Raw genomic sequence first — 22,853 nt, 5'->3', positions numbered from 1 at the left:
GCAGAGCAATGACACGATCTGATAGAGGACTTAAAAAAATGATTCTGGCTCCTGTGTTGAGAATATTCTGGAGGAGGCAAGGAAAGAAACAGTTATTACACCTAACCAAGATACCACTATCCTATAAATTACAATCAGCTGAGATAAAAAACAGAAACTGAAACAGTCCCTGGTGACTGCCTGCCCATTCTAGTCCCTATGGTTGCACACAGAGGCTTTGCAAATAAATGTCAGGGTTGAAAATAACACCAGTATGTACACGTAGAGTAGGTAAAAAAATAATTTATTTCCTTACTTAAATTCTCCTAAAATATAAAAACCAGAATGGTTTCCTGAATTACAGCTTTTGGCAGTAAGTAAAGGTCAATGCAAAGAACAATAAGCCCTGACTTTCTGTAGCAGCTTTTATTTTTTCCCCTAAAAACAGAGTTTACATTCCCAGAGACGTTCATTTAGATGAGACATATATGAGTTTTTATTGCTAAAGTGCTAAAAATCATATAATTCCTGTAACTCTAGATGAGGATTACAACAGCAAGAAAGCATTAATTTAAATACTCCTGGTCACTGCAAATCCTAAACAGTCCCTGGTTCCTGTGACAGGAGAAGAATCTGACATATACATACTTGAACTAACACTAGGCCAAAATGCTCTAAAACTTCATCTACTGGTCTGTAATTTAGTAACATACTATAAGACTTATTCAAATCTAATTATGTGGTAACAAAACCTGAAAGTGTTTTGTAAAAGTTTGTTTTAAAAATTCCTAGATAAACTTAATCTTAATTTTCTATTCTATTTTCTATATTTTTCTTTGTTTCATCTGTCTCCTTTGCTTTCCACAAGTTCCCAAGGACAATCCCTAAAAAAATTATTAGTCCCACTGTTCGGTTGGAGGTGAACTTTTCCCAACAGTCTTCAGGTCTGTGGATGTCCAGAGTGTAAATCTAGGAGGAAAGAGCACATGCTGGGTGAGATCTCAGCATCACAGATAAACATGTCACTGTGAAGAAGATAACGTTGTAGAATTTTAAGCAATGGGAAGCCTTTAACGCACCTGAGAGTGTTTCCCAACGTAGGAAACAATCGACTGTATCTTTCAATGGCTAGCCTCTAAGCTGTCCTAAAACCAGCACTTGACAGGTGGAGGAACACTTGGAGAGGCAACGCATGCTATTTTGAGTTCTATTTAGAAAGTTCTTCCTCACACTGACTGACCTGAGATCTGCTTCCCCCAGCTCCTACCCTCCATTTTAGCTTTATTCTTTGAAGCAATCTTTCTCAATAGAAGAGCAAGTTACACTTGGGCAGGACAGCTCTCTACTGTGCAGGACTGTCCAATGCATCCAGAGATAGTTAATGAACCTGGCCCTCACTCTGTTTACATCTTAGCATTCTGTTCTTATCTTGCCTTGGTCTCAATGCCAGTGCGACCCCAACATGTGAGTGATTAGTTTGCTAACCATCAACAGATGCCCACATTTAAAAAACATGGTTGAGTGGATCAGTTTGCTTTCAGAGTAATTCAACTCGAGTCACAACCTTAAGACATTACTCAAAGTTTTCTAGACATGCATCAGAAACAATTCCAAGAAAATCAGAAGGCAAAAAGTATCTAGGTTTAGGTTTATACTGTTTCTCTGAAATAATACAGCTAGCTTTTTTATATGGCATACTGGGGCAGGGAAGGAACAGTCAATCGGTATAAACCAAGCAATTGTTTTAGGAAGTGTCTTGCTTGGTAAAACAGAGAGGGCATTTGGTTTAAGTGATTTTTATAATTTATGCCAAGGGAAAAAGAGGGAAAGGAAAGAAGAAGACCAAACCTGGTGAGCCAGATGGGCTCCTACGGCAGCCAGAGCAGCGTAGTAGGGCGCAGTCAGGCCGCTGCTCACTCCCACCAGGCTCAGCGCCCCCAGCATGGCCACACTGAAGCCGGCGAGCCACTTCCCGGTGTCTTCACGGAACCGCAGTGCCGTGGACTTAAGCCCGATCAAAGCATCATCTTTCTTATCCTAACATTGGAGAGCAGTAAGAAATCGATTTTACTGAGATTTAATTCACATCCCACAAAGTTCACCATTTTTAAGTAGGTAATTCAGTGCGAGTGTGCGTGCTCAGTCACTTCAATCATAGCCGACTCTTGGCAACCCTGTGGACCATAGCCCACCTGGCTGCCCTGTCCATGGGATGCTCCAGGCAAGAGTAATGAAGTGGGTTGCCATGCCCTCCTCCAGGGCATCTTCCTGACCCAGGGATCGAACCCACATCTCCTGCATTGGCAGGTGGGTTCTTTACCATTAGGGCCACCTGAGAAGCCTGGTGCAACCATCACTAACATCTAATTCCAGTAGAAACTGTGACTTAAAGACCACGACGGGACTCCCACGTGGTCCAGTGGTAAAGAACTCGCCTTCCAGTGCAGGAGATATGGGTTCAATCCCTGGTTGAAGAACTAAGATCCCACACGCTGCAGGGCAACTAAGACGGTGTGCTGCAATAAGATAGCCCGCCAGCCCCAACCAGAGAAACCCATCTGCCACAACAAAGGCCCAGCATAGCGAAAAAAATAAAAACACAAAAACCATGTAGATATACCACATGTTGTAAAAAATGACAATAACTCAGAAACAGTTGATCAAAAATGAATGTGCAGGCCAAATCGAAGTTAAATATTACTGCTAAAATGATGTTCCAGGTCTATGTATCACTGTACTTTTACAATCCTATACTGACTTTTACTAAATTAGAAATCAAACTCAAGTCTAATTCTTCACACAGCTCTTCTTCACTTCAGAGTTCTCAAATCTTGATGATTTCCTATACATTTCAATCTTGCTAAAATCAAACATGTAGAAAAATGATCACTTGCTACCTAACACATCCATTCAGATTTCACTTCCAGCTCAGTTTATTCCTTGCTTCTCCCGTCAAACCCTTCCTGTTTAAGTAGAGCTAGGTCTTGATGATACACTCACACATGGCAGACTGGTCTCCTCTAGCAACTTTATTTGTTAGCATTTCTATTTATTGTTGTAATCACGGTCATGTGACATTAGAGACTGCATGCAAAGTGGGCATGGAGGAAATGTACCTCAACATAATAAAGGTCATATAAGACAAACCCACAGCAAACATACTCAATGGTGAAAATCTGAAAGCTGTCCTTCCAGGACCAGAAACCAGATGAGGATACCCATTCCTGCCACTTTTATTCAACATAGTACTGGAATTCCTTGCTAGAGCAGCTGAGCAAGAAAAAGAAAGAAAAGACACCCAAATTGGAAAGGAAGAAGTAAAACAATCACTATTTGCAGATGACATGGTTTCATATATAGAAAACCCTGAAGATGCTGCCAAAAAACTATTAGAAATTATAAACATGTACAGTAAAGCTGTAGGGGACAAATTTGATATACAAAAACTTGTGTGTTTCTATACACTGAGCTTGTAGAAAGAGAAATTAAGAAAATAATCTCATTTACAGTCACAACAACAAAATACTTAGGAATAAATTTAACCATGGAGGTAAAAGACCTGTACTCTGAAAATATTAGATATTGTTAAAAGAAATGAAGACACAAAGAAATGGAAAAATACTCCATGCTCATGGATTCAAAGAATTAAAATTACTAAAATATCCATACTTCCTACAGCAATCTACAGTCAACCCAACCTCTATCAAAATACCAACAACTTTCTTCATAGAAACAGAACAAAAAAATCCTAAAATTTGTATGGGACTAAAAAAGACCCTAACAAGTCAAAGCAATCTTGAGAAGAAAGAACAAAGCTGGAGGTATCATATATCCTGATTTCAAATTATACTACAAAGCTATCATAGTCAAAAATCACATGGTATTGGCAGAAAAACAGACACATACAGATCACTGGAAACAGAACTGAGAGCCCAGAAATAAGCTCACCTGTACATGGACAATTAATTTACAACAAAGGAGCAGAGAACATAAAGTGGAAAACACTTTCTTTAATAAATGGTGTTGGGAAAACTAGACAGCCCTGTGCAAAAGGAATGAAACTAGACCACTATCTTATATCATACATAAAAATGAACTCAAAGTGGATTAAAGATTTGAATGTAAGACCTGAAGCCATAAAACTCATAGAAGAAAACATAGGCAGTACACTCCTGACTGATGTCGGTCTTAGTAATATCTTTCTGGATATATCTTCTCAGGTAAGCAGAACAAAAGCAGAAATAAATGAATAAGACTACATCAAACTAAAAAGCTTCTGCTCAGGAAAGGAAATCATCCACAAAGTCAAAGGACAAACTACCAAATGGGAGAAGATATCTGCAAATCATATATCTGGTAAGGTGTTAATATTCAAAATATAAAAACCTCTAGTTAATAAATGGGCAAAGGGTCTGAACAGACATTGCCCTGAAGAGTTTTTCTAAAGAACACATACAGATGGCCAACAGGCATATGAAAAGATGTTCAGCATCATTAATCAATAGGGAAATGCAAACCAAAACCATGAAGAGAGATCACCTCATGCTTGTTAGAATGGCTATCAGAAAGACAAGAAATAACAAGTGTTGACAAGGTGAGGGACAAAGAGGAGCCTCTGTGCACTGCTGGTGGGAATATAAATAGGTGCAGTCACTGTGGAAAAACTGTATGGAGATGTCTCAAAAAGTTAAGAACAGAACTACTGTATGATCCAACTATTCCACTTCTGGGTATCTACTAAAGAAAACAAAAACACTAATTTAGGAAGATACCTATGTACCCCAATGTTTATCACAGCATTATATACAAGCTAAGATATGGAAGCAACCTAAGTGCCCATCAACAGATGAACTGACAAAGATGTGTTATATCCATACAATGGAATACTATGGAGCCATAAAAAGATAAAATCTTGCCACTTGCAACAACAGAGATGGATCTTGAGGGTATTATGCTAGATAAAATATTATATTAAATAAAAAGTCAGACAGAAAAAGACAAATACCATACAATTTCACTCACATGTGGAATATTAAAAAATAAATGAACAAACAAAGCTAAACACAAAGATAGATACAGAGAACAGATCAGTGGTTACCAGAGGGGAAGGGGCTGTGGGGAGGGCAAAATAGACAAAGGGAGTCAGCAGTATGGAGACGGGTGGAAACTAAACTTTTGGTGGTCAGTGCCCTGAAGTGTACACAGAAGTCAAAATATAATGCTGTACAATGACACACACAACATGATAAACCAATTACCTCAATTTTTTTAAAAAAAGCCTAAAGGGAAAACCTTTCCTTTTAATTTGCTTCTTAAAGTTCTTTTAAAAAAAAAAAAACAGTTAAACCAAAGTTACAAAAAAGGACATTTCTTTACCTGATGGGCATAGATAGTATCGTATATCAGAGTCCACATAATTCCAGAAAAATAAAGAGGAAGGCAAACAGATGGATCACAGGAGCCCTTGATAGCAGACCATCCAAGCAATGCTCCCCAATTAAAGGTCAACCCTACAATTAGTGAAACAGAAAGAGAAGAAAAGTCTAAATGCACTTCAGAATCCACAGGGAGGGAAGGAGGCAGCTACAAGTATTAAGTGCTTCCATGTATTGGGCTCTGTGTGTGCTGTTTCCTCATGTTTCTTTCTTAAATTCCCCCAAGTGTCTATGGTAGTTATTAGCAACACTTTACAAAACAGGAAAACAGAATCCGAAAGGTTAATTAAAAATTACATTGCTAACAGAGAGAATAATATCCTATGATAAATAGGGGGTTTTGTGGGAAGAACATGTGTCCTACCTAGTATGACGCCTGGCACAACCAATAAATAGATGCCTTAGGGTTTGCACTCAGGCCTGTCTGAGTCCAACTCCTGGGTCCTTTCCTTTATGGCTGTATTTCCCCTTCAAGTTACAGAAACAAGAGTACAGACAGGAGCACTGCTTCCTTACACTCTCTCTAAGGACCATAAAAAAACATCCACAGGGCAACAACTCCTACTAAATATCTGTGTGTCGGCCTAATCACTTCCCTCAGCTTTGGGTCAGATACTGAACTGCCTGCTAGACATCTCCAACCTGCAAGTCCCTCAGGCACGCTGACACGCTGACGAGAGGCACTTATCAGCTGAGCAAGAGAGATTCAAAGTGGAAACAGGCAACGTAGGAGGCAAAAAAAAAAGGATATCTGAGAAAAGACGTCTGGGACTCACTGAGTCTGAGGTACCTGAGAGACTCGCTCCTTAAAGATAGTGAACGTGTTTTGGTCCTTTTTATTTTTCTAGCACTTGGTGTGATTTCTGACACAAAGTAAGAGTTAGGGTTTCAATAAATACTTAAAGTAAATACACCAGCTTTCTTAATACTCTTCAAGATTATTCTAGGAATAGAAGAAAAAAATCTAGGAACAGTCATGTCTGCAATAGATTTTGACTTACGTACCTATCTTCCTCTTTCTACCAACATATGTTTGTTGAGAACTGTGATGTGCCAAGTGCTATGTTAGATGCGGTGCCATCCATATATAAAGAATACTTTATCATCTAGGTGTCTACAGCTTATTAATGGGGAGAGAGGGCAGGCTCTCAGGATCTTCCTATTGAATTGCTGCTGCTGAAACAAGTAAGCGCCACATTAGAGTGCTACGAGAGAGACTGGCTAAGTCTAAGGAAGGCTTCACAGAGAGGGAGGAAGCGCTCACAGACTGTGACTCTAGTTCTCAAGTCCACGGCATCTTCAGGACATCCACATCAATCACCGGAAGAAACCGGTAGGTTCGAGGCAGCTAATTTTTTCCTTCGTGACATACCCAGATTTTTAAGAACATCTCAGGAAATAATGATGATGACCTTGGTAAACGTCCAAGATTTTTTAGCCAATAAAAGCAGCTAACTGCCCTCTTTTAAAATATGAAAATCTATTCCTGGTTTGCAAAATTTCAAGACTGACCTGATATTTTATCTCTGTCACATTACACACACATGTGTATGATATTATATATAAAAGTACAGCTTGAGGGTATTGAAGGAGATACTTATGTAGTTATTTCAAGCTCACCCAAGGCTAACTGAGGCCAGTATGTAATTCGTTTCATTAGCGGGTAGGTGATGACAAGCAGTAGGGAGGCTGCTCCAAGAGCTATACTGAAATCAAGAAAAAAAATATTACAAAGATTAGTGTCACCATCTCTTAAAAATCGATAAAAGATAACAACAGTAACACTAATTAGGAAACGATTTATCTTGACTTATACCTTTTTATTTGGTAAAATTTTCTTCCTAGACCTTGATTCCTGAACTTTAATTAGTATACAGGATGATTAGAAAATACCTGAAGTGCTATACACAGGGAGCTCAGCTCAGGGCTCTGTGATGACCTAGGGGGCGCAATGGGGGGCGGGGGTGAGAAGGAGGCTCGAGAGAGAGCGGGTATATATGTATATTTATGGCTGATTCGCATTGGTGTATGGCAGAAACTAACATGACACTGTAAGGCAATTATCCTCCAATTAAAAATAACTTAAAAGAAAATATCTTCAGTGTTACAAACAACCAACCAAAATAAGAACAGCTGACACATATATCGCTTTCATGTATTAGGACTACTCTAACCGCTCTACATATGTGAAGTCGTAATAATCTTCACCACAACCCTAAGAGATGGGCAGTTTTATCCTACTTGGTTGGTTGGTTTTTGTTTTGTTTTTGGCAGGTGGAAAAACTAAAGCACAAAGAGAAAGTAATTTGCCACGTGTTGTAACAGCTGGTCAGCAGCAGGGTTGGACTCAGGCCTAAAGCATCTGGCCCCAGTATCCAACATGATATTCCCCATATGCTCAGTTCAGTTCAGTCACTCAGTCGTGTCTGACTCTTTGTGAGCCCATGAATCGCAGCACGCCAGGCCTCCCTATCCATCACCAACTCCCGGAGTTTACTCAAACTCTGGTCCATCGAATCGGTGATGTCATCCAGCCATCTCATCCTCTGTCATCTCCTGCTCCTCCTGCCCCCAATCCCTCCCAGCATTGGGGTCTTTTCCAATGAGTCAACTCTTCAGTTAGGCCCCATATGCTACTGCCTGTCTAAATTTCGCTTTAAAACATTGAGACAACAGGTAAACTGAGATGCCCTAACAGAGAATGGGAGTCCAAATACCCCTCCCTGTATGCATGACAAGGCATTATTTCTCTGGAAGATAAGGTCACAGAGCACCTACGAAAGGACAACATCCGATGTTTTCAGGAGGTCACAGCTCACCTGGCATTACCCTCCAGGAATAACCTTTCAAAGTGTTATCACTCGACTGATAAGATATCACTTGACTTTCAGGATAAGATATGCAGTAAGTCTAGCCTCCATATGCTTATTTGCTGAGCTCCTCCTCTTTAATGTCTTATTGAAACACTATATGGTAAGCAGCCATCTGATACACAAAAGTTTAATTCTGTCCGTGTTTAAGAGGTACACAAATGAGTCCTTTTTTCTTCTGTCGCTGATTAGGACTATGACTCTGGGAAAGACCCAGTTCCTCTTTTTGCAAAGTGAATACAATCATTCCTGCCTCTCCTGCCCCGACCACTTCAGAGACACTAGGTGGATTGGAAGAGTTACACAAATGGGCTTATACACACACTCCCACGCATGCACCTGGAAAACCTAGAGAAGTGCCCTGAGTCCTTCAGGCAACACAGAGTGCAAGTCCTGGAGGCGGCGTAGGATGAACGAAATTGCTGATCTCCTCATTCCTTTGGCTGAAAGCATTCCTGACTTCGTACAACATGCGGTGATTCACTTAGATTGTTAACTCAGACTGTTAAACAGACGCTTGATTAGGTAACGAATGACTTTGTGATTCAGGTATTTCAATTCTATCTTATATCTACTTCTGTACAAAGTGACAGATTTTATGCATGATTATGAAAAATACATTTACTGTACCTGTAGTAATTCAGACACAGAAGAATGCCCAGGGCCAAGGTCAGCTGTCCCCCAAGAAAAACAAAGGACTGAAAAGTTGAAATGTCTCCAGCAGCTATTGGGCGACTTGCTGTTCTTGTAACCTTAACACATAAAACAGATCTCTTAGCGATGAGAAATAGCTCAATTATTTACTTAAACATTGACTCAAATGACTGGCCCATGGTACCAACTAAGACAGATACATGAATAAAAAGTGAAAACTGGAAGTACTGTCAAGAATCAAAGTTCCTATTTAAAACAGCTTTGAAAAGAACTAAAAAGTCCCACCATTCATTCCTTTCTGTCGCCCATACCCATCTACAAACAAAACAAAGTAACATCCTGATCTAACTATTTAGCTACCCAGCTTAGCAAGTATATGCTCAATTTTCAGAGAGCAATGAGGGACAGAAATAACGGGACTGTCAGGAAAGGAAACTGCAGAGCATGTCAGATAAGGGTGCTATCACGTGAATGCTATCATGAGTATGGGAAGCACTGCAATCAGATGTCAGATATGAAGAAAGAAGACAGATTATCTGAGTCTGAAAGTGGGAATGGGACTTCCGTGGTGGTCAGCGGCTAAGACTTCGAATTTCCAATGCAGGGAGCCGGGGTTTGAAACCTAGTGATTATTCTAAACTCAACACAAACAGCATAACCAAAATTTTCAGCACAGCTGGAAGTTGAGAACTCAGTATCTGGTATCAGAGAGCCTACCATTTGAATCCAATTCCATCCCTTATTGGCTCTGTGAATTCTGGCAAATTACTTGACCTCCCTCAGGTTTAGATTACTGACTTACTAAAGGAAAAAGAAGAGAGAGGAAGAGGTAATAATAGCACCTACCTCACAGTGCAATGTCTGATGCCATAAATATTAACTATAATTAATATATTTTTGTATGACTTATATCAAGGGTTTAGCAAACTATGGCCTGTGAGCCAAATTCAACCTTCTGTTTTTATATGGCACTATGAGCTAAGAATGGCTTTTACTTTTTTGGTGATTGAAAGTAAATCAGATAAAGAGTAAAGTATTGTGCCACATGCAAGTAGGTTGAAATTTAAATTTCAGTGTCCACAAATAAAATTTTATTGAATCAGTGACACCCCCATTTTCTTACATACTGTATGTGTCTGCTTTCATGGTGCAACAGAATGCAGTAATTACAACAAAGACTACACGGCTCACAAAGCTAAAATATTTACTATCTGGTCCTTTACAGAAAAAATGTGCTGACCAGATTTAGAGCATGCCTCACTGTGCAATGAAATAGTTTGTCAGAAACTGTAATGATTCATCTTGGTTAGTGCCAGAACTGAATATTTTATCCTTGATTTGGTTCTTGTAGTTTCAAGTGGAAATAATATTTATGTTCTTATATTTGAGTTACGATATTATGCTTATTCCTGCCAGTAGTTGAGTGTTACAGTATGCTACTTAATCTAAGAGTTATATTCGCATCACGTTGTTGAATCCTTATAACAACTGTTTTTAGCCACTCGAAGTTCTTGCCCCTTCTAAGTTTCAGGAAACTGAGACAGAGAGGCTCAGTAACTTTCCAAGGTCACGGATATGAAGGTGGCACAGTCAGTCCAGTCCCACCAACCACGGTACTCATCACAAGGTTACACTGCCCTTTCAGTACGATGGGAACTGCCTGGCTAACTAAACCTGAGAGCTGAAAATAAGGCACCCATCAAAAGACTAAAAACGATGTAACATGATGATTTAAAAACACATCTAGTAAACTAGCATGCTCACAGCTGACAAAATCAAACCATTAACACCTGTGCACTGAGATTTTTGGACATAATGTTTATCACATGACTAGCAGACTGCATACCTCATCAACAAAACACATTTAACCCATATAACCTGATAGCAACTCACTTATCATTTAATGCATTAGCAATCTACTTAGTCATCTACTATATTAACCAAATGGAGAAGGAAATGGCAACCCACTGCAGTATTCTTGCCTGGAGAACTCCATGGACAGAGGAGCCTGGCGAGCTACAGTCTATGGGGTTGCAAAGAGTCGGACATGACTAAGCGACCAACACACACACCTATTAAGCAAAGCCTTCAGCCGTAAACATATACTTAAGAATTTACAGCCTTTAAGAAACTGTAAGGTAAGCATGACAATTTGACCAACCTTTTTAACCCACTCCCTCAAAGAGATGCTCATAACATTTTAAAATTCATGTTAGCAAAACCACAGCTATAAAACACTTAAGTGCTCTGCTGTATGTCAACATTGACTCTGGATTCTTCTAATCAGTGAAAAATAGCATGGGGGAGATGTAAGATATCTAATCAGTTCCCTTTTATCTAGGGAGAAAAAAAATCACTTAAGAGAAGACTAAAATGGCTCTATTTTGTTAATTTTAGAAGTAGAAAAAGTTGTTTGGTTTGATTATGTTATTTTAAAGTTAATCATGTTATTTTTTAATTAAATTTTTAATTAAACTTTTTTTTGGAAATAATTTGTGGATTAATATGCAATTTAAAAAAAATCTCTGTATTTTAAGAAATATAGAAAGCCTATGTATCCATTATCCAGTTTCCTCCAAGGGGAACATTCTGCAAAGCTTTACACTATCACAATCAGGAAACTGACACCAAGCTGCTCTAAATGTGTTCAATAATTATTCTGAAGGGATATACACTAGAAGCCTCATTCATATGGTTATAACAGAATGAAAAACTGACCAGGATGTGCAAACCCCCAACTTTCCAATTAAGAGAGTATGCATCGCTTGGCATGGATCAAGACGCCTTTACTGTGCATCATGTGACTCTCTGCCACTGTCTTACCCTCCAGCCAAGCAGACAAACCCACAGCTGCAGCCATTAGGCATCACAGACTTTAGCTCACAGCCATGCCTCTGGATCTGCTAGGGTGCAGATGCCATGCCTTTGCCTAGGGTGACCTTCACCTTCCAGCCCAGCCTTTATTTTTGGCATCTTATTCTGTCATAGTTTGAAGGTCACCTTACCCTATCTGAAAAAGTTCTCTCTAACCCCGTCCATGATGCTTTATGGACACCATCTCTTGATAGCTAATAGTACTAAACTGAAGTCAACAATGTTATCTTTCATCCATGCAATCCCAGAATCTGTCACTGTGTCTCATTCACAGTGGGTATTTGATAAATGTTTTTGTATTAAAAAGTATACTAATGTGAACTAAAAATTATAGGTGTGCTTTACTTAAGGAAAACTCACACTTACAGGAAAGGCAAACCCGGGAAGATTATTCACGTTATGTGTTATATGATTATTTACTTTACATAATTCATCCTGGATTTCTTACAAAGTGAAAGTTTACTTGATTATTTACTCAAGCATTTAATGAGCTTGTACTTGTTATAGTATGGCTGCTGGAATAAAAGGCAAACAAAATGGCCCTTTCCCTTGAGAAAATAAATATAATGTATCAAGTTTTAAATGAAGTTTTCTCTGGGGGCTTGGGGAAGGTGGATGAGGAAGACTGGCATTTTCTATCCTTTCTAATTTTTATACTGAGTGTTTCATAGTAAGCATGTATTGTTTTTTCTAAGGAGAAAAAGAAGATGAAATTATGTTTTGCAGATGCTAGTAGGGCTGTCTTGGTTCATTTATACTAAGGTTTGATTTACATAGGAATAGTTATGGTCCCCAAAGTTCTCAAAGGAAGGGCTGACAGTTCTTTCAGGCACCCACGGGTTCAGGATGGAATTTTCAATCTCACCTCCAATATCCTTACTCTGCCCTTCCAAGTTTGAATTTGTGCTGTGAAGAGGAAGTGCACACGGCCCCCGCCGCCCCGCTCCTGGGTTGAGAAAGGCAGCCCCCCGTACTGGGCAGCAGCAGCTGTTCAGAGGACACCGGCACTTGCCCTGCGGATTTCAGCGAGGACACTGGGTGACCCGCCCCTTTATGTGGCGTCCAAAAGGCAGGCCACCGTCTTACTCTGCAGAACTAAGGGGAGCCCCTCTGCGCCCTCCTAGGACGAATCTACCTTTTTATCAAAGTCCTGGTCCCACATGTCGTTAATGGTGCAGCCGGCTCCACGCATCAGAACGGCTCCTGTGCCAAACAGGGATAACATGTACCAATCTGGGAGACAGCCTGGGTCCGCCGCCAGACCGATGCTCCAAGTACACGGCAGATATAGCAGCCAGGTTCCTGAGCAAAAAGAGAGAGACAAAAAGGGTGCAGATTCAAGCTAGCTAACTGCTTTCATTTGCTTGAACGCTGCATCCAAAAGAGGTAAGGAACACACAGTCAAAAGCACTTAACAAAACTGGGAAAAGAAACTTGAAACTCATGTCACAGAGGACTACTCTCCCTAATATGTAGGGTTCCCAGAAACTGGACAGGCATCAACAGCCCAACTGAAAAAAATGGACCAAAAACATAATGGAAAATGCAAATGGCTTTTCTACCAATGAAAAGATACTCAACCTGATAAATAAACATCAAAATTACATTGAGATAATATTTTTCACCTATCTGGTTGACAAAACCCAGTCTGACACATACTCTGGGGATTTGGATACTCATGTATTTCTGATGACGTTACCAATGATCCTGTGGAGGGCAAGCTGAGAATTTTTACTATATATATGTGAGTACGTGTATATGTAGGCACATGCACACACATATTAAACAAATATATACATTTGAATGTGTGTTCACTATGCCAGGAAGGACACATTAGAAACTAACAAATGCTTTCAGGGCAGAGAACTGGTAGGGAAAAAGGAGTGGATGACGTAGTTTTCACTTTACATCCTTGTACCTTTTGAATCATGCCATATGCATTATTATATGCATGTATTACCTGCTCAAAAAAGTGAATAAAACTTTATTTATTGTTATTAACACAATATAATAAAATGACTTGGGGAGAGAGGGATTAACCTTTTTTTAAAAAAATATTTTGCTAGAACAATACATGCACAAATGTGAGTAGTTCTGGTACTCAGCTCCTAAACTAGATGAAATTAAGCTAAAACCAAGGAGACCATCGGGATGGAGATTTCACACATGGACTTTAGTAGATATCCTGTGATCAAAAGACTAGATATCCTATTTTGAAAAGAAAATTTTTCAATGACTGCTTGGATATAGTGCCTATTAGATAAGTTCTAAGCTTTTCCTTCCTATTGAGAAATATAAGAGTACAACACCCCCCGCCCCCCACCCCAATCCCTCAAATGTGTCCCTCTGGCATGAGGATTCATTTAGGCTGATTACCTTTACGAAACAGAAGATTGAGGAAGTTTTCTTGTTATAGAATAGCGCTATCATCACATAACTGAAAAAATATGGGCTAGGTGTGCTGCGGGAAACTTGGTAGGGCCGGGAGACCAGAAATAACTGTTTATTGAACATCTGATTTTCTATCTCCAGTGAATTATCTTCCTCCCCACCCCTCTGAGGTTCCAAACCACTACCTGCAATATCCTGCCATGTCTTTAGCTGAAGATGGTATTTAAGATGAGGATATTTTGGCCATTTTGGTGAGTTGCTCAGTCTTCTTGGGTCTCTCTGCAGCATTCATACAACTAAACTTTTGCTTGATTATCTCCTATTAATCTGTCTCATGTCAACTTAATTCTTAGACTTAGAAGGGTGGAGGATAATTTCTTCCTCCTCAAAAAGTGAAATAGAACACGAGGCTAAAGAAATCAGATGCTGCACGAAAATGATCAGATGACAACGCCCTTAGGATCATGTTTAAGCCTCACTAAATTTAAGCTTTAGTCATTTGCAAATATTTATAAAGCACATGCTTTGTACTAGAGATGTTCCAGGAATTGGGAATACAATGGTGACTAAGAGAGATGGTTTCTGCCTTCGTGCAGCTTGTAAATCAAAAGGGAGAAACCCAGCTAAGCAAACAGTAACAATAAAATAGACCAATTCAACAACAGGGCAAGTGCAGGATCCTACAAGGCATAAAACAGGGCCACCCAAGTTAACTGGGGATGGAGCAGGGGAAAATCAGGAAAGCTTTTCCAAAAGGGGCTTAAACACACACTGCAGCAAAGGCAAGGAGAGGCTAGAACACAGGAAGGAGCCGTCTAGAGCGGAATTCAGGTCGCCCTGGAGACTCACACTCAGCGTGTCCCATCTCAAACAGTACCAACAAGAACGTTCGGCACATGTTCGTGAAGTGTCAGGTACAGCTCCTGATGCTCTCTCTATGCAAACTCGTTTAATCGTCAAAGACACCCTCATAAAGCAGGCACTATTATTACTCCCATTTCACAGATGAGGAAACAGATGCAGAGAGGTTAAGTAACACACAGTGGGTGGTTTCAGCACTTCCTTTTCCCTGCCCCTACCAGTAGAGTTCAAAGGGACAGGAGTGGCTAGCTGAACCTGTTCTGATAGAAAAGAAAGGACGCTACTTCACAGGCATTTTCCTGATGCAGTAAGAATTGAAGGTTTCACTTAAAAGAGAATTCTAAAGACAAAGTTGTGTAATCACCTATAGCATTTCATGTTGGCGTCAAGATTTCCTTGGCCATAAGTCTGTGTTATAGGTTCCGCATGCATGGATGGGAAACTGTAGGGTACTCCTACAGATGAGGAAGGTTTCTCCAGGGAAGGTTCTAGTGTCTGCTCCTAGCAAGTGATGCCAGACACTCAAGTATATTAAATCTGAACGTTCAGTCTTTCTTATCTACAAAAGAGATGAAAGAACATCTACCTCTTAGAGTTGTTATGACATGCTAGTGACAGTGATAATGAAAAAAACAACTACAAATTCAGTGTTTGCCTGCGACAGGTGCTGTCATATAATACTTTTGATTCTCACAATAAACATATGCGGTAGGCTATTATACTTACTTAACAAACACAGAAACTGAAGCATTGAGAAAGTAATCTGCCCAAGGCCACACAGCCAGACCTAGCCAAACCTGAACGTGAAAGAGTGAGTCGCTCAGTCGTGTCTGACTCTCTGTGACCCCATAGACTGTAGCCCACCAGGCTCCTCTGTCCATGGAATTCTCCAGGCAAGAATATCGGAGTGGGTTGCCATTCCCTTCTCCAGGGGAATCTTTCGGACCCAGGGATTGAACCCAGGTCTCCTACACTGCAAGCAGATTCCTTACCTTCTGAGGCCCTAGGCAGCATATTAAAAAGCAGAGACTTTGCTGACACAGGTCCGTGGAGTCAAAGCTATGGTTTTTCCAGGAATCATTTACGGGTGTGAGAGTTGAACCATAAAGCAGGCTGACTGCTGAAGAACTGAAGCTTTCAAACTGTGGTGTTGGAGAATACTCTTGAGAGTCTCTTGGACTGCAAGGATATCAAACCAAGTGAATCCTAAAGGAAATCAACCTTGAATATTCCTTAGAAGGACTGATGCTGAAGCTGAAACTCCAGTGCTTTGGCCACCTGATGAAAAGAGCTGACTCACTGGAAAAGACTGATGCTGGGAAAGACTAAACGCAAAAGGAGAAGGGGGAGGCAGAGGATGAGATGGTTAGATAGCATCACGAACTCAATGCACATGAATTTGAGAAAACTCTGGCAGATAGTGAAGGACAGGGGGGTCTGGTGAGCTGCAGTCCATGGGGTCACAAACAGTCCAACACAACTCACTGACTGAACAACCACATAGACAAAACATGGCAGAATTCAGTGTAGCTGGAGTTCAAGTCCAGGCAGTTTGCCTCCAGACTATCACTCTAGATATCTAAATCTCTACACAACCATGAATTCTTTTTTTTCCTTTTGCCCTCCTGATACTCAGCAATGTGTTTTTGTCTTCCCTATGACACTTTAGCGACTGATTATCAACATGATATTTTCATTCTGTTCTCTCCCATGAAGAAAGATGGTGAGGATACAAATAGGTTTTAGAAAGATATACTCATTACAGAAAAAGTAAAAGCTTTCTGCACAACAATGTGACTGTGCTTAGTCCCACTGAACTGTACAGTTAAATATGGTTAAAATAGTGTGATTTATGTTATGTGACTTTTACCACAATACAATTTTTTTAAAAAAAGAAAAAGTAAAAACTCTCTGGGAAATTACAAACAAATTGAGAAAGCATTCTGAAAGGTGATGAGTGGACCAGAGAGCTTGTATAAACTGAATCTAAGATTCATGGACTAATAGACAACATCAACAGCCACAAATGCAGTAAAACCAGTAATACCACCAATTTAGTGGAAAGAGCGCCACCTGCTGAAACCTCCTGAAATAATGGAGTCTGTGACATGGTTGTAGAAGTTGTAATCCCTTCTGAACAGTGAAACCCACTTTTTAACAAGAGCAGACTTCAGCAAATTAAAACATCACACATAGGGGCTTCCCTGGTGGCTCAGTGGTAAAGAATCTGCCTACTAAAGCAGGAGACATGGGTTCGATCCCTAAATCCAGAAAGATCCCACATGCCACAGAGCAACGAAGCCTGTGTGCCACAACTATTGACCCTATGCTCTAGAGCCCGAGAACTCCCACTACTGAGCCCACGTGCTGAACTACTGAAGTCTGTGGGCCTAGAGCCTGTGCTCTGCAACAAGAGAAGCCAGCAGAGTGAGAAGCCCACGCACCACAACCAGAGAGAAGGCCCTGCTCGCTGCAACTAGGGAAAAACCCACACAGCAACCAAGACCCAGCACGGTCAAAAATAAATAAACAAAAATTATAAAACCATACACATAATACCCACAAAAGAAGAATTTAAGCAAAGAAAAATCAAATCTGGAATTCTACTACTGTCAATTTATTACTCTTGGCAAACAGTAGGGGCTCAAAAAAATGCTTGCTGAATGAATTCTAATAGTACTGAGACTGCCCGGGTGGCGCTAGTGGTAAAGAACCTGCCTGCCAATGCAGGAGACGTAAGAGACCTGGGTTCGACTCCTGAGTTGGGAAGATCCCCTGCAGGAGGGCATGGCAACCCACTCCAATATTCTTGCCTGGAGAGTCCCATGGACAGAGAAGCCTGGCAGGCTATGGTCTGCAGGTTCACAAAAAGTCAGACACAACTGACGCGACTTAGCACACAGCACAGTACTGAGACTGTTACTAGGTTGTCTGAAAAGTCCTACTGTCATCTTATTTAGAACCAAAGCAAGCAGGCAGGTATCCTCCTAACATACCTAATACTATTTACCCAATCTTCTCCAATTCCAGTTTCTCAAGTAATGGCTAACGTTCTTGTACATTTATTATGTCAAGCACTGTTCTAAGGACTTGACACTTATTAACGAATTCTCACGACAACTTTACAAAGTCAGTATTCTTAGTATTTTCATTTTACAGATGAGACATGAAGGCCCAGAGGGGTAAAGTAACTTACCAGAGGTCCCTCAAGTGAGCAGAGTGAAGACTCAAAGAAGTCTGGCTCTAGAGTTTTACTCGTATATAAACTCTTTACAGTCTTATTATGTGGTCCAGCTTCTAAGGGAGAAGCCAGAGATTTATGGAAATGGGACTTAGAGCAGTTGCTGATATTAGATGCCCATAAGCCTACACTACGGCTCTGTGACATAGATCCCAACAATAGAATAACAACGATTAGGTTTCAGGTTAGAACTAGGCTTAAAATTTTATGCCTATCAACTTGAATCTGGCCCCCAAACGTCACAGGTCATGATGGCAGGACTGTGCCTATCATTTAATTGACTTTTACACTTTAATTGCTGATTGTTATAAATGCTTAGTGCTCTGATCTCAAATGATAGTGATTAAATCTAGAATACAAAAAAGAAGGCCTAATTTGGGGGTCTTAGCTGAGCAAAGGTGGGGACTATATCTAGGCATTTGAATGTATTTATCATCCATGCAATGGTACATGCCGTCAGCCAGATTACCTAGAGTTCAGCCTCCACCCCTCTCTCTCCTCTGTCCATTCTTATTCCGTCCAGCTCTTAACCAGCCTTGATGCCCACTATTCTCTATGCTCAACTGGGGTTCCAGACGAGCTTATGTCCTTAGTGTACCAACCCTCTACCCTTGAGTCGTTGCAAAAATAATTCCCCCACCAATGAGGAACTCTTTCCTCCTCTGCAAGATCTACCTGTCCTTTGAGGCAGGGGTCCCCAATCTCTGGGATCTAATGCCTGATGACCTGAGGTGAAGCTGATGTCAGAATTATAGAAATAAAGTACACAATAAGTGTAATGCACTTGAAAAGTGAAGTGAAAGTGAAAGTCGCTCAGCTGTGTCCAACTCTTTGCGACCCCATGGACTAAAGACTCTGTGGAATTCTCCAGGCCAGAATACTGGAGTGGGTAGCCCTTCCCTTCTCCAGGGGATCTTCCCAATCCAGGAATTGAACCCAGGTTCCCACATTGCAGCTGGATTCTTTACCAACTGAGCCACCAGGGAAGCCCAAAATGCACTTGAATCATCCCCAAACCATGCCACTCTCCCACAACCCCCAACACTGGGAAAAACTGTCTTTCTCGAAACCAGTCCAAAAATGTTGGGGACCACTGCTTTGAGGTACACTTTCTTCTCAACTTTTTCCAGCAATGAAGATTCACAATAATTATTCTTTTCCTGCTGTACTTACTATCTGTATCACTTATATGTGATCCCATACTTTCCCAACTCACCCAATACTTTTTTTTTTTTAACCAGACTGGGAGTTCTGTGAAAGGACAAAGTTGCCACAGCTCTTTCTATCCCTAAGGCTAGGCGATGCTGTAGGACTTCAGTCTTTCAATATTACTGCCAGGCTCTTCTAGACATTAGAAATAAAAGTCCCATGTAAGTGGAGTTTACGCTGTATTGGAAAAATGTATCAACCAATAAATGTATAAGGCTAGCGACGAAGGTTATGAAGAAAAATGAGAGGTAAAGAGAGAAGTGAAAGGTGAATACGTTACACAGAAAATTCAAGGAACTTCTCCCTTAGGAGGCGACCGTGAGCTGATAAGTAGTACACAAGTGCAAAGCCTGCAGCATTCGAATGAATTAAATCTTTGTGCTACAAACAGTGTAGGGCAAAGAACTAAGAAACTCAGCATCATCCGGTCTGGCTCTCCAAAGAACCTTGGTTTCCTCTGCATTTGCTGGGGGGGCCTTGCAGCATTATGGGAAAGATGAAACACACTGAATGTGGAAGTGCTTGCACACTGCAAATCTGCGCAAATGCAGGGATGCGGGCACGGAATTTCCGCTCGATTCACAACTTACAAACACGGTCTGTGGAATGAGCGGAGTTTCTGCCCCGCTCCGGGGCTCAGGATTCAGGGAGGCGTGACAGCCGGCCGGGCACTTCGGAGATCGCCCTGTTCGGGTTTCTCGAGGGTAACGAGCACCTGGAGGCCAGGCCGCGGCTTTCGGGCTTCATTTCCACGACGCCCGCAGCCCCCGGACCGCCGCGTCCGTCCGCACTCACCTATGGGCTTGTCCAACCGCATGAGGCGCAGGTAGGGCTGCAGAGGGCGGGGAGCCGAGTTCACGACCGCGGCTGCAGACAGGCTCAGCGGACGCCCGCGCGGCCCCCGCCCGGCCGACGGCTGCCAGTCCGCCGCGTGGGGCCCGCGGACCGCGTGCACCAGGGCCAGTGGGCGGCCGCGCGCGCCCCACAGCCATGCCTGCGTCCCAGCCCGCAGGGCCCGCGCGAGTCCCGCGCCGCCCACGCCCAGCATGGCGCTCGGCAGAGCCTGGACCCGCAGGGGCCTGACGTCATTCCCGAGCGTCAGGTCAGCGGCAGGCTGCGCGGTGACGTCAGCGGGATGACCGTCCGCGTCGGTCCGGCCCCACAGCCCAGTGGCCTGCCTGATCCTTGGAGTAACGTGAAATGGAACGTGTCGCGGTCACCTAGCGCTGTGAAGGAGTTCCTCAGAGAAAGGAATTCCTGGTATCAAAATACGTAGCAGTTATTTTAGGGAAAAGTAAAATAAAACCACCTGAGAAAAATCTACTGAAGCCCAATACTGGTTTGCAGTAGCAGCGGTTTCCTTTTTAAAGCTAAAAGGTCACCAAGCGGCCAAAAGCCAAGAATGTAAACTAAAGCCATATTCAGGGTTAAGGGACGTTCATTGCGCAAATGAAAACCTTAAATTCAGAGTTCGTATAACCCAGAGGCAGCGAGTGTATGGGGTCCTGTGAGCTTGCAGCTGGAACATCTGGTCTGAGCACTTTTCCTGGTCAACTCCTGGGGGGCGCTGGGTCCAGGCCCCTTGACAGGCACTTTACATGTATTATCCCATGTAATCATTAGAGTGACTGTGGGCAAGTCTCGCGTTTGAATTTTAGTGGTCTAGGGAATTAGGTTAGTCTTTAAGTGCCTATCTTTAAAACCCCGATCAGTAATTCAGTGATATCTTGAGTCTCCACTGCTGGTGGCCTAGGAAGTAGCCCTTAATAAATTTAGGAAACTAGTTCACAGTTAGTTCAATAACTCCGGAAGCTTGCTCAAACTCATGTCCATCCAGTCAGTGGTGCCCTCCAACCATCTCATCCTCTATCTTCCCCTTCCAGCATTATGGGAAAGAAGAAACATAATGAATGTGGAAGGGCTTCCATACTGAACACTTTGTTCAATTGTAGACAGCGGGATCCAGGCACTGGGAAATTTTATTCGATATTTGTAAAGGAAAAAACACACATTCTCCCATACCTGTTTATTCTCAACTACAGCACTATATGACTTGTGACACCAGACACGTGGATTTTCCATACATCAAATGCTTCTGCAACACCGAAGTGTCCTGAAATTTTACTCAATTCTGGCGCTCTCTAGCTGGAGTTTGCATCAGTTCCCACAGGTGTTAGACTGAGTCCTATAAGATTGTTGATAGCCCCCTTTCAGTGAAAGTGGCTCAGTTGTGTCTGACTCTTTGGGGCCCCATGGACTGTAAGCCACCAGGCTCCTCCTCCCATGAAATTCTCTAGGTAAGAATACTGGAGTGGGTTGCCATTTCCTTCTCCAGGGGATGTTCCCAACCCAGGTATCAAACACAGGTCTTCTTCAGTGCAGGTGGATTCTTTACCTTCTGAGCAACCAGCGAAGCCCATCAAAAGTCCAGATTGTTACCTGTGCTTCTGACCTATCCTTGTTGGGGAGGAAAAAAGTTTTCCTCTGCCTCTCTAGGTTCTTTTGACTAGTCTCAGACTTAATTGACATGAGGCAGATTAATAAAAGAAAGTAAAATTTAATTACATTTGTAGGAGGAATCCTAACATGAGAACCCCCAGAGACAGTCAGGTAAAATGAGGTATATACAATCTCCTGGACTAAAGAGAAGGGGGCCTGGGACTTCAAAGAGAAAGAAGATATTTCACAGAGAGAATGAGAAGAGCAAATGTTTGGTAAATAAATATTTGCTGGGCCATATAGAAATAATAGGACACAGAATTTTATTTTTTTATTGAATGTTTTTTAAATGAAGTTTTATTTATTTATTTTTATTTTATTTTGGTCGTGTGTGCATGGCTTGTGGGATCTTAGTTCCCTGGCCAGGGATTGAACCTGTGGCCCCTGCAGTGGAAGCTGAAGTCCTAACCCCATGACAGCCAGGGAGTTCCCCAGACAGAGAATTTTAGCAAACAGATTTTGTTAGGTTCCTCCCTGTCTACCAAACCTAGCTCACATTGTACTGAACTTATCTATGGTGATAGCTCCCTTCCTGGAACACATCCTCTCCAGTTTATAGGCAGTTGGAGAGGGAAGGAAGTAAAAGCTCTTCCTGATCCATTTGTTTTTTTTAAAAAAACAACCAGTCTACAGTAATCCTCATGCCAAAGAGATGTATTTTGGGATGATAAATTTTGCTCTCAGGTGGAGGTGGCACAGTGGTGAAAGAATCCACCTGCCAACACAGGGGACTCAAGAGACACAGGTTCGATCCCTGGGTCAGGAAGATCGCCTGGAGCAGGAAATGGCAACCCACCCCAGTATTCTTGCCTGGAAAATCCCACGGACAGAGGAGCCTGG

General features: G+C 41.7%; 1 protein-coding gene across 1 annotated transcript; it reads right to left on the bottom strand.

The window, feature by feature from the left end:
* Window positions 1-267: 267 nt before the first annotated feature.
* COQ2 (coenzyme Q2, polyprenyltransferase) lies at window positions 268-20,591 on the bottom strand. Its single transcript, XM_065914491.1, has 7 exons — window positions 20,310-20,591; window positions 12,948-13,114; window positions 8,915-9,036; window positions 7,035-7,120; window positions 5,356-5,489; window positions 1,828-2,016; window positions 268-948 (listed from the first exon to the last, which is right to left on the bottom strand). The coding sequence occupies exons 1-7, from the start codon at window positions 20,560-20,562 to the stop codon at window positions 784-786; spliced, it is 1,116 nt and encodes a 371-aa protein (XP_065770563.1). The 5' UTR covers window positions 20,563-20,591; the 3' UTR covers window positions 268-783.
* Between the last annotated feature and the right edge of the window lie 2,262 nt (window positions 20,592-22,853).

This window comes from Muntiacus reevesi, chromosome 22 (assembly GCF_963930625.1).
Source record: "Muntiacus reevesi chromosome 22, mMunRee1.1, whole genome shotgun sequence".
Classification (NCBI taxonomy): Eukaryota; Metazoa; Chordata; class Mammalia; order Artiodactyla; family Cervidae; genus Muntiacus; species Muntiacus reevesi.
This window is presented reverse-complemented; position numbering and strand designations above follow the sequence as displayed.

Bases quoted from the DNA above. Each gene is read 5' to 3' on its own strand.
- COQ2 (XM_065914491.1), bottom strand. From the start codon at position 20,562: ATGCTGGGCGTGGGCGGCGCGGGACTCGCGCGGGCCCTGCGGGCTGGG. The intron at 13,115-20,309 runs GTGAGTGCGGAC...CTTTTTGCTCAG, and splicing joins GCGGTTGGACAAGCCCATAG to GAACCTGGCTGCTATATCTG. The intron at 949-1,827 runs GTTTGGTCTTCT...CTTTCCTCCTAG, and splicing joins GAGCCCATCTGGCTCACCAG to ATTTACACTCTGGACATCCA.